Source organism: Henckelia pumila, unplaced genomic scaffold (genome assembly GCF_033568475.1).
Source record: "Henckelia pumila isolate YLH828 unplaced genomic scaffold, ASM3356847v2 CTG_461:::fragment_3, whole genome shotgun sequence".
Lineage (NCBI taxonomy): Eukaryota > Viridiplantae > Streptophyta > Magnoliopsida > Lamiales > Gesneriaceae > Henckelia > Henckelia pumila.
Window position 1 is genome coordinate 12431467 of NW_027331831.1, and position 20752 is coordinate 12452218.

General features: G+C 34.2%; 1 protein-coding gene across 1 annotated transcript; it reads left to right on the forward strand.

Moving 5' to 3' along the window:
* The first annotated feature begins 6720 nt into the window (after nucleotides 1-6720).
* Nucleotides 6721-19069, forward strand: LOC140871826 (MADS-box protein 04g005320-like). Its single transcript, XM_073274557.1, has 8 exons — nucleotides 6721-7068; nucleotides 7605-7683; nucleotides 16119-16183; nucleotides 17020-17119; nucleotides 17456-17497; nucleotides 17627-17668; nucleotides 17857-17930; nucleotides 18802-19069. Exons 1-8 carry the CDS (start codon nucleotides 6884-6886, stop codon nucleotides 18890-18892), a joined length of 678 nt encoding a protein of 225 aa, XP_073130658.1. The 5' UTR covers nucleotides 6721-6883; the 3' UTR covers nucleotides 18893-19069.
* Nucleotides 19070-20752: the final 1683 nt, after the last annotated feature.

Here is a 20752-nt window from a genome sequence, read left to right on the forward strand (position 1 = left end):
GATATCACCATATGCGAGTCAGAGATTAGGGTATAGCCAAAACTATATTTAGGACCAGGTATGGGCATTATGATTTTTTGGTGATGTCATTTGGGTTGACTAATACACCGACTATATTTATGGATTTGATTAATCGAGTATTTCGAGAATTTCTGGACAAGTTTGTAGTTGTCTTTATCGATGATATTCTTGTATATTCATGTGACGTGAATGAGCATGCATATCATCTGAGGATTGTGTTGCAGACTCTTTGAGAGAAGCAATTGTACGCAAAGTTGAGTAAGTGTGAATTATAGCTGGATCAGGTGGTATTTCTTGGCCACATAATATCTAGGGAAGGATTTGCGATAGATCCGAGCAAGATTGAGGCTGTATTGAACTGGTTGCGTCCGAAGACGGTGGCTGAGATCCGTAGTTTTCTGGGTCTGTCAGGATATTATCGTCGCTTTATCGCGAATTTCTCGCAGTTAGCTCGACCACTGACGCAAATTACTCGCAAGGGCGTAACTTTTGAATGGTCCTTAAAGTGTGAGAAGAATTTCTGTGAACTTCATTGACGATTAACTTCCGCGTCTGTGTTGGCATTACCGTCAGGATCTGGAGGGTATGTGGTTTATACTGATGCTTCTCTACAGGGGTTAGGCTGTGTCCTTACTCAGAATGGGCATGTGATTGCATATGCTTCTAGATAATTAAAGGTTTACGAGGATAACTATCTGGTGCATGATCTTGAGTTAGCAATTATTGTCTTTGCGTTGAAGATCTGACATCATTATCTCTATGGCGAGAGATTTGAGATTTTCACAGACCATAAGAGTCTCAAGTATTGTTCACTCAGGCTGAGTAGAACATGAGACAACGACGTTGGATGTTTTTGCTGAAGGATTATGATTGTGAGAATAAATATCATCCAGGAGCTGCTAATCTCACTACGGATTCTTTTAGTCATAAAGTGCGAGTATCTGCACTTCAAACTTGTCTTTTTTCCAGTGTAATCCAATATTGTTGTTCTTCGGGATATGCCTTCAAGCATAAGAAAGGTATGAGAAATATTAAGATGTTTGCAATTTTATCTGAGCCAGCCTTGTATTCTCATATTCGAGATGCTCAGATATCCGACCCGAAGACTCAGCAATTGGCTCGATTAGCTAGAGATGATAGTACATCTTGATTTCACTATCAGGATGATGGTTTCTTGTGTTTATCTGTGCGTATTATAGTACCCGAGGATGATACTCTAAGAAATGAGATTCTATCTCAAGCACATCGTACCAAGTTGAGTATTCATCCATGGAGCAATAAGATGTACAAGGATTTGCAAACTTGATTTTGGTGGAAAGGAATAAAATGGAGCGTGTACAGTATGTGTCCAAGTGCCAAGTGTGTCAACAAGTTAAGGCAGAATATCGCTGACCTGGAGGATTGCTTCACAGTTTGCCTATTCCTGAGTGAAAATGGGAGTTGATCACGATGGACTTTGTGACCCATTTGCCAGTATCCTCGAGGAATTGTGATGCTATCTGGGTTGTGGTGATCAACTCACCAAGTCAGTACACTTCATTCTATATAACCGAGATTATACTTTCGATCGGATGGCTCGCTTGTACATTCAAAATATTTAAGATTCCATGGAGTACCTGTGAGTATTGTCAGTTATAGAGACCCAGGTTTACTTCTCGATTCTGAGAGAATTTACAGTGTGCATTGGGAACTACACTCTGTTTGAGTACTGCTTATCACCCAGAGACTGACGATCAGTCAGAGCGTACTATCCGTACTCTTGAGGATATGTTACGAGCTCGTGCTATGAATTTTGGTCCAGCTTGGCAAGACCAGTTGCCATTGATTGAATTTGCGTACAACAACAGATATCATCGTAGTATTGGTATGACACCATTTGAAGCATTGTACGGTCGAAGATGTCGTACACCACCGTTCTAGGAAGAATTGGGGGAGCGACAGGTTGAGGGACCAGATTTGGTTCAACAAGCTGCCGATATCTTTGGACAAATTAAGAAACGAATTAAAATTTCACAAGACCGACAAACTAGTTATGCTAACATTAAGCATCTTCCTTTGCAATTTCAGGTTGGTGAGAAAGTATTCCTGAGAGTTTCACCATTTTGCAGGATTTTGAGATTTGGTATCAAAGGAAAGCTATCACCAAGGTTCATTGTTCCATTTGAGATTTCGGAAAGTGTTGGAGATTTGGCTTATAGACTGGCTTTACCACCGTATCTGTTGAGTATCCATGATGTGTTCCATGTACCACTGTTACGACGGTATGTGGCTGATGAGTCCCACATCTTGCTGCCGTCTGAGGTTCAGTTGGATACATATTTGGCATATGTGGAGAGGCCATTACGTATCATGGATCATAAGGACAAGGTGTTACGGTAATAATATTATTCCTCTTGTTCTAGTCTAGTGACACCGCCGAGGTACATAAGAAGCCACTTGGAACTAGAGAGCCGCATGCGTTTAGAGCATCCCGAGTTATTTTGATTGTATGTTCACACTCTATCTTGTAAAATGCTCTATGATAATAAAGAATGTTTTGATCAGTGTTCAGTTTGCATACTTAATATTTATTCGAGGATGAAAATATCTTAAGTGGGGTAGAATGTATTAGCCCGGTTCCATTTTTACAAAATTAATTCACTAATCATGTTTAGATTAAATAAATCATGGTTAAGAAAATTTATATGGGATTAATAGAGTTGAAAAATGGATCCAGAACGTTCGAAACTAGTCCGGAGAGTCCCGAGTTTAAGGATAGTTCGGATGGTCCAAACTGCATTGAGATCGGAAGCTACAATCATAGTTCGGAAGCTCCGATCGTCTTCAGCCAAGTGTCAAATTAGTGACGTCAGCAGGATGATGTCATCGGTGGAGATCGGAAGCTCTGATCTGCTGGCAGGGACACATGTCAAGGAAACATGATACATGGTGCTCGGTGCCGATCGAAAGCTCCGATTGAAGGGATCAGAGGCTCCGATAGATTCCTATAAATGTAGGGTCCGAGATTTCATTTCCTTGCCAATTCACACACTTTCTCTCTCAGTTCTTGGGTGGTTTAGGGGCTTCCTAGCTTTAGTTATTGAGGGGCAGGGCTTTGGAGAGGTGTCCAGAAGTCGTAGCAGAGTTTAGCCCAAGTCCTGGGGCATTCGACAACAAAGGGCTGATGACGGACGGAGATATACTCGAGATCCTATAAATAGTTTGAGAGTATCTATTAGCTAAGTTAAGGCTTTTAGATATTGTTTAGTGATATAATGATCTTGTGAATATAGGCTTGGACATTAGAGCTGGAGTAGCTTGCCTAGTAGAATTAAGGTACGAAAGTACTGTAAGAGATACCCTGACTGAGTATGCATGTATTATGTGTTGCATTGTTTATATGACATGATTTTTATCTGCATATATTATGACATAATATTATGCTGCATGTATGATCATCTTGAGTTTGTATTCTTGTGATATCCTGTAGTAGGGTGTTTACCCTATCTTGTCAGTGGATGGTTGGACACATAGGCTCGTGTCAGGTTACCAATATTGGTTGGACACGTAGACTTTTGTCAGGACACCATCAGTTTGGTATGTAGGTCACCTCCTGAAGCGATGACACAACATGCTATATACCCAGGGTCCTAGTCTGTTCTTGACCAGATATTTTTGACCTTGAGTCATGGTACCCGTACATGCACGTGCATACATGCATATATAATATTGTATAATCATACTCTCATACTGAGCGTTTTATGCTCACGTCCTCGTACTATTTTTTTTTTGGGACACCCTATTCCATGGGGCAGGATTGCGACTGGATAAGGCGGGTGATTCCCGGGAGAGCTTAGGCTGCAGGTTGACGTAAAGCAGTTGAAGATGTAAGTATTTACAAATTAATTTTCTTGGAATTGTATCTGGATATGCTTTCCGCTGTTTAATTCTGATTATTGTTTAATTAAGTTAAATGCATTCTTAAGCTTTTGATTAGAAGGTGATCACGATGTCGGTCAGTACAACTGGTCTGCCCAACTGAATGCTTCTGCTAAAATGAATTTCGTCACTCACTCTATAGATGTTTTGCTCAGAATTTCGTGTAACGGATCTCAAAAATCCGAGTGCCATTTATAAGGAGAAAATCTAACCTTTTGGCTCCCCATTATATGCCATTATTTGCCATGATTTTGAGTAATGCATCAGTTATAATTTTGAAGCAACTGTATTTCAGTCTAGCTACCAGACTGATCTTGGTCAACTAGTTAACTCAGTTCATCTCGGTTTAGTTTCAATTTAACTCGGTTTTAGTCTACCTTCAATCATTCTTCTTCAGTTTCAGTTTACCTCGGTTTCAGTCTACCTCAGTTCAATCTTCCAAATTTCAATCTACCTCTAATATATCAGTCTTTCTCAAGTTCCTCAAATTTAGTCTACCGATATTTTGGTTTCTCACAGAATTGGTCATGTAAAATATTCTGATTTTAGTTTTTTTTTTTTAAATCAGAATGTCGATATAACACCATGAAAAATTATTGCATTAATACTAAAATTTGACCAATTAGAGAATCGGAATCAAAATTAAAGTAACTCATATGATTATGTTCAATATCCTAGTTGTGCGAAAAAGTATGAGTATTAGAAACGGATTTTGAATTTCCGTTACAAAATAGAGACGGAAATAATAAAATTGTCGCTAAAATTAGTAACAGATTAATTAATATTTCCGTCACAAGTATTAGCTAGGGAATTTTTTTTTTGTGTTTAATATTAGTGACAGATATTTCAATCCGTCTCAAATTTTAGTAACGGAATTCTCAAATCTATTACTAAATTTTGCCGCAGATTAATAATCCATTACTAAATTTTAGCGACGGAAGAATTACCTACACATTTATTCTGTTACTAGGCCGTCACTATGGGAAGTTGGCACGTAAAGGCTTTGAAACGGATTTTTCCGTTACTACTCCGCGAATATTTCGTAAAAAATCAAGCATACATCACAATAATTAAATAAATATATATACTTTTATTTCATACATTCACATATATAATAATAATAATATGAGTCCTAATACATATTTTTCCCTATAGGTGCTGATATCTTTCTAACATAAAATTTTTCTCTCGTTGCATCCATAACTTTTGTATGAATGTATCATTGCATGTGCAACTATATACACATCACACATGTATGTAAGAATCAATAATTATATTTACTAAAAAAAGGAATCATAAGTATATTAATATTCAATAAATTAATTATAGGCAAATTAATTAACCTTTTGATCATTAATGTAATCAAATTTCAGTTTTTAATTATAGACGTGTGTAAGAATTAGAGCCGTCAATTTGGGTAAGGCCCTCCGGGTCGGCTTGGGTAAGGCCCTTCGGGTCGGCTTGGCTCGGCCCGCCACACAATTTAAGTGGGTTGGGTTGAAATTTTTTCAACCCAACAAGAGGTGGGCCTAGATGGGCCAACCCGCCTAGGCCTGCGACTTGCGCAGGTTGGCCCGCGGGCCTGAAAAATTAATAATTTATTTTTATTTTTATTGTGATATATGTATTTTTTTAATAAAAGTTGTGAATTGTTTTTGTATTAATTACTTTATATAAAATTTATACACATGAAATCAATAATTAAATTTTTTATTAATATGTTTCTATTAATATTTATTTATGAAATGATATTTATAATTAATTATAATATTTATTTATTTATTTTTATTTGTCATGAGTCAACCCGCGGGCCAGCCCGCCTAACCCGCAACCCAACTTGGGTTGGGTTGGATTGAGGATTTTCAGCCCGCCAGGATGGTGGGTCGGTCCGCCATCAACCCGTTAAAAAGTGGGTTTTTGGTGGGCGGCACGCCTTGCCATGGGTTGGCCCGTTTGACAACTCTAATAAGAATCAATTATATATTTACTCAAAAAAAAAAAGAATTTATATCTATATTTAGTAAACTAGGAAATCTCGTTCTTCCATTGTCGATAAGAGTTAGTGAACAAACAAGTTGAGAATAAATTAATTTGCTGCAAATTATTTTTAAATTCGATCATTAATTAATGTCATCAAATTTATGTCTTACTCTTATATTTAATTTTTTAGTCAATTTTAGTAATTTTTCATATGTAGCACGCTATCACTAATGTGGTACTACAACTTCAGCGCCACCTCAGCATCGCATCGTTGTCACAACAACGGTACATACATCCAAAAAAATAATCATATTGCAAAAAAAAAAGAGATAACGGAAGAAGATTAAAATTTGAGAAACAAATAAATATACATGATGTTGTACGAAACCTTGTTACCCAGAAGAAGGTTTTCCGCGTGCTCAGTCAATTAGAGTAAGCAATAGATAAACTTATGCATTAAAAGCTCTTTAGTTTTTGTGAATACATATTTTCAGTAAATCGCTTACTTGAGTGTCGGAGGGTTTTCGCCAGTCATCCCGGCGCGTCTAACCTCATTAATTCGTGACGCAGGTGACAACCCTAATTTTACTGGATTGGATACGCGAAGAGCACTTGGTTTTCTTAAAGCTGTTGCTTACTCTAATTGACTGAGCACGTGAACAACTTTCTTCGGGGTAACAAGGTTTCGTGCGTCAATACAGGACCGAAATGGGAATGTTCCCCAAAATATACATCTACATTCTACACTTGAAGAAACCTAACACCGGCCCTCACAAAATAAAAGCATTCCCTACCCTAAAAAGCAGAAGTAGATGCCCTCACAAAATAAAAGCAATAGAGACCTGTTCCTCTCTAGTTTGGTTTAGAATTTTTCAAAGATTTCAACATCTCAATCAAAAGATTCTTCAAATTAAAGTATATGCATATATAAAACAAAAACACACACATATTATAGTTAAAAAAAATGGGTAGAGGGAAGGTGGAATTGAAGAGAATTGATAACAAGATCAGCCGAGACGTGACGTTTTCGAAGCGGAGAAATGGGCTTCTAAAGAAAGCTTATGAACTCTCCATTTTATGCGATGCTGAGGTTGCTCTTCTCATTTTCTCCAGTAAAGGGAAACTTTATGAATTCTGCAGCAGTTCTAGGTTTGTTTTCTCTGCTCAATTATATTCTCTTCGATTTTTCTTTGAGATTCATAACTTGGTTTCGATCATTTTAAATCCTACAATTAATTTTATCTATGAAGAATCAAATTCTTGTCTTTATATATACATATATATGCATGAATTAATGGTGAATATATATTTGTCGGAGTTGGGAAAACTTTGGAACAATATTTAATGATATATAGGAATCGAAATTTGTTTTTGTTTGTAATCATACTAGCTATATATAATATGCTTTGTTGATCTGCGTTTCTTTTTGTGATTTTAATTTGTTTTATTTTTATTGTTCACTGTCTAAAGTTTTGGTGAGACCTGAGTCAGAAATATCTTTTCTTTTAGGTCTCGTGCCGAAAAGTAATTTTGTGAAATTCAATGTAATAATAATTTTAATTTGGACCAATTAAAAAATATGTTTTACAAAATTTACCCGTGAAACTGCCACACAAGAGTTTTTGTGATATACATAATGTGGTGAAATTTATATATGGTTAATTTTGATTCCTTAAATAATGTAGCATGCTCCACACGCTGGATAGATATTATAGAAGCAGCTATACTCCGCCTGCTGCACAACAATCTCCCATTAATGTGCAGGTAATAATGCAATCATGAATTTATGGACTTGTACTATGAAATGTTAGAGACCAAATGAATATGAGTTTTTTTTTACTACGTATTAAGTATAATTTTTTGATTTTATACTTTTTCCCTCGTTCGGAATTTTCGATTTCGACGATGGAATATATGAAGAATCGTTAATCTAAAACTAAGATAGTATTTGAGAGAGCTTCTCGGAAGCACTATTCAGTTTTTTCTTTACAAAATTTTAAAATTTTGTAAAATTTTTTGAAGAAAAAGCTGAGAATTGTACTTCCTAGAAACTTCCAAACACTATCTAAAGGGGATAGTTATAGTTCGATATCCCATTCCTTCATATCATCGGCTGAGTTTATTTGACAGGGGAAAGTTTATAGATAGAAAAATAACTATATATATATTACTTGTATATTATAAAAAATAAAGGGAAAATACTTTTTTTGATCCATTAACTTCTCCATGTTTTGGTTTTGGTCCATTAACTTTTTTGATGTGGGTTTTGGTACTCTAACTTTTCATTTTCTATGATTTTTGGTCCAACTACATACGTGTCAGCTTTTGATTGGTCCACATCATCATTTTGGACCAATCAGAAGTTGACACATATGCAGTTGGACCAAAAATCACAGAAAATGAAAAGTTAGTGTAACAAAACCCACATCGAAAAAGTTAATGGACCAAAACTAAAACATGAACAAGTTAATGCAAAAAAATTATTTTCCCAAAAATAAATTAAGGAAATATATATTTACATGCATTTAAAAATGTATGGGTAATTTTTTCAAAAATATGTCTTTTGTGAGATAGTTATCCGTGAGACGGATCAATTATACTTATATTTACAATAAAAAATAATACTTTTTATGGATATATTACTTAATTAAAAGATCTGTCTCACGAAATAAATTTTTGTGTTTTTTTAAATTCACATGCGAGAGAAGTTACGTACCAAAACTTTATGGGGCAGTATAGACCTGGCCACGGGCCGGGTCCGGGTCCGGGTCCAGGTCGGACCCATCGGGTCCGGGTTGGTATTTAACCAACCCTTAACCGGCCCGCCCATGGCCGGTTCTGGTCCGGGTTGGTGAACCGGCGGTTCCGGTCCGGGTCCGGGCCAACCCGTGCATTTTTTATTAAAAAAAAATATGCAGCGCCCCAGCGCTGATTTTGAAGTGCTGGGGCTCTGCCCCTTCGAATTTAATTCGAAGGGGCTGCGCTCCAGCGCTGCTTTTTCAGAGCTGGGGCACTGCACCTTCGAATTAAATTCGAAGGGGCAATGTGCAACTTCAAATTTTTTTTTAATTTTTAAACAATTTTTTTATAAGACATATTCTTTAAATAAACTCAATCAAATATTTCATATCTCCACAATAAAAATCTATTACATTTATTAAATAAACAATATATTAGAATTTCAACATCTTATATTACAAATCTATTATATTTTATTCTACTTCACTCGCATTTCCTCCCGTCGTAGTTTCGGATGTTCCTTCGGTATCATCTTGGTTTTCTTCATCACTTTGAATATGTTGGGTTCGAGTAGCGGCTTTTGACCAATCATTGAGCAAACATTGGGCTTCCAAATTTTCCGGCCTTAAGCTAGAACGTCTCTCGTCCAATGTATTTTCTCCAATACTAAATGCTTGCTCTATTGCAACTGTTGAAACTGGACAAGTTAGAATTTCTTTTGCCATTATAGACAAAATTGGATATATTTGTATTTTTTGCGACCACCTTCTCAAAATATCGAAGTTTTCCTCATCTGTATCACTAAAATCAAAAGTAGTGGTAAAATATTCTCAAGTTCCTGACTGAAACTTGAGGATTCTCGTGGACGTTTCGTCCGTTCTCTTAATAAAAGTTGTGCTTTAGTAAGTTTAGAAATAACATTACTAATTGCAGTGGATTGTGTTTCATGTGAAACAATTTGTGCACCATATTTGATGTTATATTAATTATAAATATCAAATAAATGACTTTTAATATTAAACAAAATCAATGAGATAGTAGGAATCTTTTCTGTAATAGGCTCCAAAGATTCATAATATAATGTTAACCTGTAGCTTAAGCCATCTAATTTAAGTCTAGGATCTAAAACAAAAGCACATAAAAAAATTTCAGGAATGAGTAAAAAATATTTTTCCCATTTTGCTTTCATGACTAGAATACATTGGGATAAAACACTATCATTAGATTGAACATGTTCATGAAAAATGCAAGCAATGTTGCAACAATGTGTTAAAACTAAATGTAAAGTAGGATAATAAACACCGGATAATTGGTCACTAGCATCATTAAAAACTTTTAAAATTTCACAAATACTAGTGCATATGGTCCATTGATTTGAAAACAAATAAATATCACGAGCTTGAACAAATTGATGAAAAAATGTACATAATAAATCTTTATACTCAAAAGAGGATAATAACAATCACTACAAGAAAAAAAGGCTATAATGACATTCATAAATGTCATTATATTCCACTTTTGGTGACATTAAAGTTTTAGTGACATCTTCAAAAGATGTCCTATATTCTAATGTCGTCTTAGCCTTGGTGATATTATGTAATGTCATTAGATGGTATTAATGTCAACTCCATAGGTGTCACAAAAATAATAATATAATGACAATATGCAATGTCAGAAAAACCCATGTTTTAACGACACTTATATTTGTCCTGTTATAATGATAATAATGACAAGTTTATGTGTCCTTTAAAATCATTAATAAGGACATTTACAAGTATCATGTATTTTACTTATAGTGACAATAAAAAATGTCACTATATATAGCTTATAAAGTCAATTTAAAATGCCACATTATGTAATTTATGGTGACACTTATAAATGTCAATTATACTTACCTATAAAGACATTAAATTTAGTCATTCATAGTTATTTATAATGACTTTTGAAATGTCATCATATGAGTTTTACTATGACATTTTTATATACATGATTTTATATGCTATTGTGACATAAAGAATTTTCATACACTATAATGTCGTCAAATTTCAAAATTTTCATTATATAATTCACGCATATAACAAATTAACATAAATATAAATAAAATTTTTAAAATAAAAATCAAATGACATTCATCTTGCATTAATCAATAATGTGCGATACTAATGACAAATTTTATCACATCAAAAAATATCTATACAACAACAAATGTATCTAAACTATTTAGTTTAAGAACAAATAAAAAAACTAAGTCTCATAAAGAAAAACATCAGCAAACTTGTAGTGCGTCTTCAACCATCTCATCTTAAACACAATCCAATAATCTTGTCACCTATAAAAAAAAAATTCATATATTTGTTAAATATAATGTATAAAATATTCACATAAATAAAAAAATTTAAATTCAAACTAATGAATATCGTACCAAATGAGAAATTGACAACCTATCATTTATCCAAATGCAACTAGTAAAAGTCTTTTTCATTAACTTTCAACTGCAAATACAATTGATATTGTTTTAAAAAGACAATAACATGACGAGTATATACAATAAATAATTAACTGAAAATTCGAATATCATACCAGATGATAAGGCCAAACAACATTTCCTCTAATCGCATCTCCAAACTTTTGTAAAAGATCATATGACCTAATGAAACTCTCTTCTTGTTCTAGGACAACTAAAACTTTTATTTCACACCAATCTGGTCCCAACATCTGTCTCCTTACTTCAGTATTAGCATCCATGCATTGAACAACTTCTTTTGCCACAATTTTCGTCAAATCAAATAGACTTTTTATCGAGACAGAACATCCAATATACATGAAAATGCAAAAGAAAGGATTTGATGAAAACAAATATGGTACTAGGAATGAATCACAAGGAATAAAGGTCAAAGTAATCAGTATGTTCCCAACAAATTGAAAACAAATATTGATTGACTGCTAGTTAATTGATTGGCAGTGGATATGATATGCTTATTGAGTTAAATTTTTTTAAAATAAATTTAAGGACACAAAACAATTTTAAATAAAACACATTAACCACCACCTTCTTGTCCCATATTCTTCAGTTTCAAATATCATGCGGAAGCGCATACCAAGAGATATTTGATTACTGCAAACTGATCTCTAGTACTTCGCTATAGGGATGAAAAATTCTGATGAACAAGCTCTGCATGAAAATGAAAAAGTGATATATCAAGTAAACAAGTCAAAACACTCCATCAAAAAAATCTTTACAGAAATATGTAACGACTAGTCACTGACCTGGGGTTGTAAAATACGGTGAAAGGGCTATTGTTTGTAGTAGCATGGGCTGCTGCAGCTAGAATTCCGATATACATGTTATCACTCGATAAAACAGATGACGATAAGTTGGTTTGTTGTCGGTTAGCCCGTCTTATACCCAAGAGAAGCTGTTTCTTTTCATCCTTTTAGAAAATTACCTGTAACTCTAATCATGAATGTTACAACAACATTTTTCTTTGAAGTAAAGCATAAGAAATTTGTAAAATAAAAAAATCTGGTTTTCTCAAAATGTTCAAGTGTCAGAAATTATATGTGTATACTAACTTTAATATTTTTTTTAAATAAAATAGATAATAACCAAATTGAAATAATCGAGTATCCAATAGAAATGTGGAATCATATAATCGTTTAAATAACACAAAATTGTCAGGTTTGTGCATGGTGTTGGTACCAAACTTTTTCCTGAAATTTTTTTGGTTTGGTGCATATCTAAAAATGACTAAAATTAATTTGAATTGATTGCCCAAGCCAAAACACCACTTGGTTTCGTAGTAACTAATTAAATATGTTTTATCTCATGCTCTATTTGGTATACACAGTAGCAACTAATATGTTCACTTAAAATGTATTGAGCAAAAAAGTCATCACTATTTAAGAAATAGGCAATCTTACCTAATGAACGAGATCGAGTCTCCTGTTAACAATCGCTTTCCACCAACAAAAAGGCACCATCCAGTCGTAAGCAAATGACATTTTGGTTGTCCTATATGTAATAAAAAAACCATAAACTCTATTCATGCCCTAACCCACATGTATTTTTTTGAAGATTTGAAAATAAATTTATCGAACTCATTTTGTAGTGTCTTGCATGAGAAAGTACCACACCAAATTAGAATGGACACGTAAGAGGCAGAATGATATCAGCTATGGACTGAGGAAACTTACATAATTTTACAGAAACCAAATTCAATAAAATGGGACATAATTTCCAGAACAACATGCTTTGCTCCAGCAACTGAAAAGAACCAGAAAAAATGGCAGTCAATTCAAAACCAGAGGTATTCATCCCTTTTATCCTCAAAAAAGACATTGAGAAAAAATAAAAAAAATAACATACTACAAATTAAAGAACCGTAGCAAGACTAATGGAGGAACAAAGTCTTTCATTAACATTACTCAAGAAGCTGAATCAAACTCATCGCTTCGAAGTTCTAACTATGTTAGTGAGACTCAAAACTCCCTAGGACCCAAGACTTCATTTTACAGTTATGGAAAGTTATTAGTTTTATCCTTCAGTTGAAAACAAAAAAAAATCAAATTTTTTTGTATAAAATCTAAGTTTCAGTTTTTCCTCAAATTGAAATTTTTTTGGTGCATACATTCGCTTAAAAAAAATACTCCAAACAATCAGTAGAGTTATGGGTCTGGTCTACTTGATCGCATTGGATGAAATCAAGTCAAACTAGGGCAGAGCAGTTCTTGATAAAATTAATCAGACTTTGAAGAAAATAGCACCAACAAAAACTTACTTGGCATCCTTCTAAAGAAATGAAAAGGTACTGGAAACGACTTTAACACTTAATTAAACTAAACAAAATCAAGAACATATTCACATTTTCCTCAAATTGAAATTTGTTTTGCGCATACAACCACTTATAATCGTACTCTAAACAATCGGTACATTATGGGTTTTGACTACTTGATCGGATTGAATCGAGTCGAACTAGGGCAGTGCGGTTCTTGATAAAATTAGTTCGAGTTTGAAAACATAGCACCAATAAAACCGTACTTGGCAGCCTTGTAAATAAATGAAAAGGTACTGTAATCAACTTTAACACTTCACCATGACCAAACAAAATCAAGAACATACCCAAGCAAGATGGTTGAATGGCACGGTGCTGAAAAACTCAAGTCCAGCTCGAAAAAAATTGTGCTTTGTCAAAATCGAAACGTTTTTACCACCATAAATCAAATAAATCAACAATAAAACACTCGAACATAGAGCAAAAAACTTGCGACCCGGACCAGATTGCGAGAGAAGGGAGAAGAAATAAGAACCTCGGCGGGGGCAGATGCTGAGGTTGGCGGTGCTGCTGACAGATGGTGCAAGAGCCGATGATGAGTGAAGATTCGGGTGTGGGGAGGGTCAAGGGAAGATGGGATTCCAATTGACAGAATGGAATTGTTGGAGCTAGCGGCGGAAAATATTAGGGCGCTCCATAAAAATTTTGGGGATTTTAGGCGCGGGATCGGGAGGGAGGGGTAGAAAAAATGATTTTTTTTTTGAAAAAGAGAAAAAAAAAATTATTAGGCGTGAAAAGGGCCATATTTTTAGTGACACTTTGTAAAAATGTCATGATAATATACTTAATAGGATTTTTATTTTATTAAATTTCTTATTTTTAATTAATGTCATTATATGTATATATATAATGACACTTTTTAAAAAATGTCATTAAGAAAGTGTCACTGTAGGTCTTTTTTCTTGTAGTGAATTTATATGTTGAATTCCAATGAGTTGGAATGTCTCGTACAAACCGCTTAGGCTTCATACCATTTACTCTACAAAATTTTTCCCATTGCTTCATAACTTGGGGGTGCGTCCATAAATAATGAATAACGTTCCTAATTGGTTGAATATGTGGGCCTAAAATTTTTAGCCCATCTTGAACACACAAATTTAAAATATGACATGTGCATCTAATATGAAAAAATTTGCCACCTAGTGATGGTTTACATATTTCAATAAGCTCACTAATGCTAGAAGTATTTGCACTAGCATTAGCAAAAGATATTGAAAAAACTTTAGTAGTTAAACCATATTCTTTTAAAATAACAAATATAAGTTGAGAAATATTTTGTGCCGTGTGTGATTCGTTGAAACATCTATATGCAAGCAATCTTTTTTCAATGTTCCAATTATTATCAATCCAATGATATGTAATACCCATATATGAACAACTTTGCCAATGATCACTCCAAATATCGGAACACAAAGAAACTTTATTATTCAAATTATAAAATTCCTTAATTAATTCTTTCTTTTGATCGACAACTAACTTTTTCATTGTGCGTTTGAGACTATTTCTTGGAATGCGTCTAATAGAAGGATTTGCACTTGTAGAAAGACAATTTTCAAAAGATAATTTATCGCTAAAACTAAAAGAAAGTTGTTCAACCGCACAAAATTTAGACGTTTCTTCTCTAAATCTAGCTTCGTTATATTTAAATAGTTGAGATTCATTACCCGATTGAGAAGAGAATGCCGGAATTTGAGTTTGAGCACGATCAATCCCAATTTCCACCGGATGATTTTTCTCGATATGCCGCGTCAAAGTTCCATAACCACCTCCTTGTTTAAATTTGTAACATTTTGAACAATATTTGCATTTGGCTTGCAAATCACCGGAGGGAAGCGTCACCTTGTCGAAATGTTTGGTGAAGATATCGGATGTCGGGCGAGGCACCGCTCGAGTTTGTCTTTGAGAGGCCACCGGATCGTTCATACTTTCTTGACTTGCATGATGACGTGGTGGTGGTTGTTCAACTTGTTGTCTTTGTTGCGCCTCTTGTCGAATTTCTTGAATTTCATCATCGGAATATTCAAGATCAAAACCATCGACATTGAATTGAGTATACTCGACCTCGGGTGGTATGATGCTCTTTTCCTTTCCTTTTCCTTTGTCACCCCTACGACTTGATCTCGCTCTGGACATTTGTAATTGTATAAATATGAAAATAAATCAACAATTGACAATAAACCAATAATTGAAACTTGATATTTTTTTTTTTAAAAATAATAATTTCCGGGTCGGTCGGGTTATAACGGCCACGAAATCGTGGCCATTGAGATCTCTAACGGCCACTTGCTAGTGGCCGTTGGATCATCTGGGCGCCCACGGAGGCGCCACGTGTCCAACCCGGCGGGTTGGACCCGTCGGGTTGCCGGTTTTCCAAAGCAAAAATCGGGACCGGACCGGACATTTGCGGGTCCGGTCTCGGTTTTGGGTCCGGCTCGTTGACCCGGTTAACCGGTCCGTTGACCACGGGCCGGTTCCGGGTCGGGCCCGGGTCAAAACCGGCCCTTGGCCAGGTCTAGGGCAGTATGGCGCACTACGTGTATTGTTTACATGTATTTATTTATTTATTTATTATTATTATTATTATTATTATTATTATTGTTGTTGTTGTTGTTGTTCTTGTTATTGCAGCAAAATGACTACGAGGAGTATTTAAAGCTGAAGGCAAGCGTTGAGAGTCTACAACAATCTCAAAGGTAGTTTATTTGAAGTAACAATTACATTTTTTAGTTTATTAATTTGTTTAATTTTCGGTTTGTCTGTATTTTTAGCTCTGTAATTTTTATTTTTGATCATCTTAATGACGAATATGCATTTTTTTCGTCTTGTAACTTGCATGATTTTTTTCTTTTTTGGTCTCTTTTAACCGGATTCCATCGACCATCATGTTTGGCGGAAATTTGGGTGGTCACGGATGCTGACATGGAATTTGAAAGAAACTTGCATAAGTTTCATGATTTTTTTTTAATATTACGCGTCCCTTCAAAAGTTCATGATATGAGCATCTGCGGCCACCACATAAGCAATTTCCAATGGCCGGAAACAATGGACTCGTGTTAAGAAAGATTTGAAAATGAAAAAATTACAAGTTACAGAGTTAAAAAAACAAATTTATCACAAACAAAACCAAAAAGTAAAAAAATGTAATTTACGTGACAAAACATGTAATTTTTTCAGTATTTGAAAGTGAAAAATGACTAAAGTGAAATGGGTGAGAAATAAATCAGAGACTAAAACCAAGCTTTAACGCTTTTATATATAGGACCAAAAACGAAAACATGATAAAAAAAATTATATGATGGAATTTGTATAACGGATCACATTAATCGGATCATAGACTATTGAATTTTCTTGTAAACTCATAGTACATAGCTAGCATAGATCGAGTTGAAATTGGATGTTGGATGGTATTTCGTTTCCACACCACACTAGCTCGTTAGCCAATATCTAAAGCGTACATAATTTCAATTCAATAATTCGTAATGCCATTAATGAACACGCGATAATTACATGTTGTTTACATTTTTCACAGGCATATTCTTGGGCAGGACTTGATCCCTCTGAGCATAGAGGAGCTTGATCATCTTGAGAATTCATTAGACAATTCTTTGAAGCAAATAAGGTCCAAAAAGGTACTTCTAACACAGTTACGTTCTACGGAAATTTTGTACTGTTGTATATGTACACGGGATATATATGCTATTTTCGAAAATAAAATTTTATGCTCTCGGATAAAAATTTTTCATCGTCTAGAGATGTTAGACAATGAAATGTGTGTAGGAACACGTACAAAAGGACCGGTGATCAAACAAACGTCCAATTTTTTTTGGTTGCGACGTTGGATAGGATTTTGTGTTTGAAAGAAAAAATAATTCGCAGAAAACCGAAAATGAATTGCTAATTTACACCTAAAATTCATTTTCTGGTTTATATATATTTGATGGCTTGATGGTTTGAGCATTTTGCAGATTCAAGATATGCTTGTTCAGATATCTGATCTTCAACAACAGGTATGCATGCATTAGCATAATTACAAGTAAAACTATATTCATATTATATTATATATATATTTATTTTTTTGGCTTTCAGCGTACGTAATTTGTGTCCATCTAATTGATGTTTTTACTGTTTGATTACAGGAGATAAACCTATTAAAGGTTAACAATGCTTTAAGGGCTAAGGTACTATCCATCTCCATTGTCAATAAAGTCCCAGCGTGATGAACTATTAGAGGTTACAAAACATCATAATACTTCATGTTTAATTAGTCTTGGATCGAGAATTGCAATAGTCGTCATCTTGTTTGTGCATGCCTTTGTTTTTTTAGTCCTCTGTGTTATTTCGTTACGCAAGTTATATATTGTGGCAGCTTGAAGGGAGTAGTTCATCCGGACAATCTCTGGTACATCACAGATTTGAAGGAAACACAGAAATGCGAATCGGGTATGGTGATATTTCTACATAAGATCGATGGATTATATATTTTAATTGGTTGGTAGCAGTGTAGAAGAACACACATGTGCAAGCCTCCATTTTTGCTAATTTTAATAATTTTTTCACGAAAGTGTTGCGTGTCATTACACACGTCAACGTCATGTTAGTGCTACATCAACGACATATTAGCACCTTGCACATCGAAGCTAGGACAGAATTGAAAAAACAAGATACCAAACTAAAACTGAAATATATATGACTAAAGGTCCAAAATTGTAAATCCCCCTGTTTTTAATTACATCGGGAAATGATAGATAATTTTATTCGCTTTCATCTGTGTTCTTACTTAATTATATCTCTCTCCCCTAATGGAAGAAATGTCTATGCGGCCACTATATAACAAGTGATGATATTAATAGCATAAATAAAAACACATATTTAGTTTTACGTACGAATACTAGAAATAGAAACACTTTATCTTATAGTCTTTTTGCCTCGCGATTTTTGGAGTAAAAAGAGCCCTTTTGCCAAATGTAAAAGATTCAAGTTCGGGTCGACACTTTAAACTACTTCATGACTATCTGCTCGCAGCTCGTGTGTATTTTAGTTGAATTCTTTTACCAAGAGATCATGAGTAGAAGAATTTTATCAATTTTTGAATGATAAAAGGTAATTATGAATAAAAATTGATTTCACACACACAAAATTAAAATCCAATTTATGAGTTTTTAAGCGACCAATATGCATGCATTTTTTTTTTTGACGGAAATATGCATGCATTTTAATAGCTCAAACTCATAAATAATAATAAGCATGGATCTAACATTTATTAATTTGTTGATTAAATTGAAATAATTTTCTAAAAAATTATCTGTCGCAGATTCAACTCCATAGAAGCAGCAAACAACCATATTGTGCCGCAGTCCACAGATCATAATGGAAATGGCATGCTGCCTGGATGGATGCATTGACTGCTAATAAATATATCTTAAATAATTTTCGTACAACTTTGTTATTCGACGAATTATTCCATCGATGTATAAATTATTATGTACTATTTTAAATTATTGAAGGCAGTAAAACAAAGGATAGCGTGCACATGTCCGATGTAAATGGTTCACTACTATTGATTATATGTATGGAAACCTCACAAAATAAGCTAGAGTAGCCAATAATAGAGAATATATATATTTTTATATTTAGATGTACGTTTCGGACACATCATGAATATAACAAGATGCTCATTTGAACATCGTTGAAACATTTAATGCAATACATTTCTTGAGATTCGAAAAGATGTGTGAGAGGATGTTTGATGTGATATTTCATAAAGTGTTCAATATTAAAAATAACTATCTGATTATTAACATTCAGAATAGGAAAAACTACAATTTTGGTCCTGTATGTTTGTCACTTTGCGATTTTAGTCTTCTATATTTTCATATTTTAGTTTTAGTCCTACATGTTCTGATTTTTGACAATTTCGGTCTTTTTTATTCGAAAATGCTTACGTGGCACTGTACATGTCAGCTCCACATTAGAATTGCATTACTTTCACATCGGCGCCATATCGAAAAAAGAACTAAAATTGCCAATGTAAGGTTTAGAAAGTCTGAAATCACAGAAATACCAGAAATAACTTTTAAGAGTTTGTGTAGTGTTGTCAACACTTCACGATAACACTATGCAGCAGAATAATTAACTAACAGCAAAAGTAAATAACACACAAATAATTATGCACAAGTACTAAGTACTTGTACGATGACTCATGGCGAAATAATCACTAAAAAATTAAATCAGTTTACAAAAACCAACTAGTGATTGTTTATGAAAAACTACTTTTCTCAACAAATTGAGACAATAAACGACTTCCTAAAAACTAGTAAGAACTAGAATAATAAACCAATAGGAAGTTCTAAGCCAAAAAATAAAAACCAAAGAAACACTTTTTGAACAACACTTCACTCGTGTGTTCTTCAGTGTTTCCAACACTACTCGGCAACACAACGTAGCAACGATGAACACTCCAAAAATTCTTCAACAATCTTTCTTCAAAGCTCCAGAATTTCTGCAGTAATTCTCTATGTATTTTGCTCTCTATGTTTCACTCTCTTGATCTCTCTATTTCGTTGTCTTTTTTGATCGGTCCAAGCACTCCTAAAAATAGATCTTCAATATGTTTCCATAAATAAGAACCTACAAAGCATGGAAACAATATATCATCAGAATCAAATATTTCGAATCAAGTTATAACTGATATTACCAATTTTAAAACTTGTTCTAAGAAAGGCAAAACTATAACTATAGAATTTGAATGCAAATAAGGAAATAATTTAAAAGACATGTGCACGACATGTTCTTTCAAACTCCCCCTTTTTGCCTTTCTGGACAAAACACACACACAAGTGCAAATAACTCCCCTTATCTTATGCAACTAAAGCTCCTCTTGAATTTAATCATCTCAGAACACAGTGTTGTGCGGTCGTGTTGGCAACACCTACTCTCAAAACTTACTAGATCAGAGTAGCAAATAGTTTAATATAATATCAGAGAGTAATAAGGAGCACAAACTAATAAACTCAAAAATATATTTCGAACTTAAAGCAAAATAAAAAAATAAAAGATAAGGATAAGAAAAAAAAAATCCTAAAACCAATTATGATCAACCCCATCTAATCATCTTCCTCATCTTCAGCTTGATCAGAACTTGATCCTACTCCTCCTTTTTGTCCAGAGGGCCCTGGTAGTCCAAGTTTAGTCCTATACTCAGCCATTAAGGCTTCATAGTACTCAAGATCAGCTTTGACTTGTGCAATTTTTAGTTCAGCATG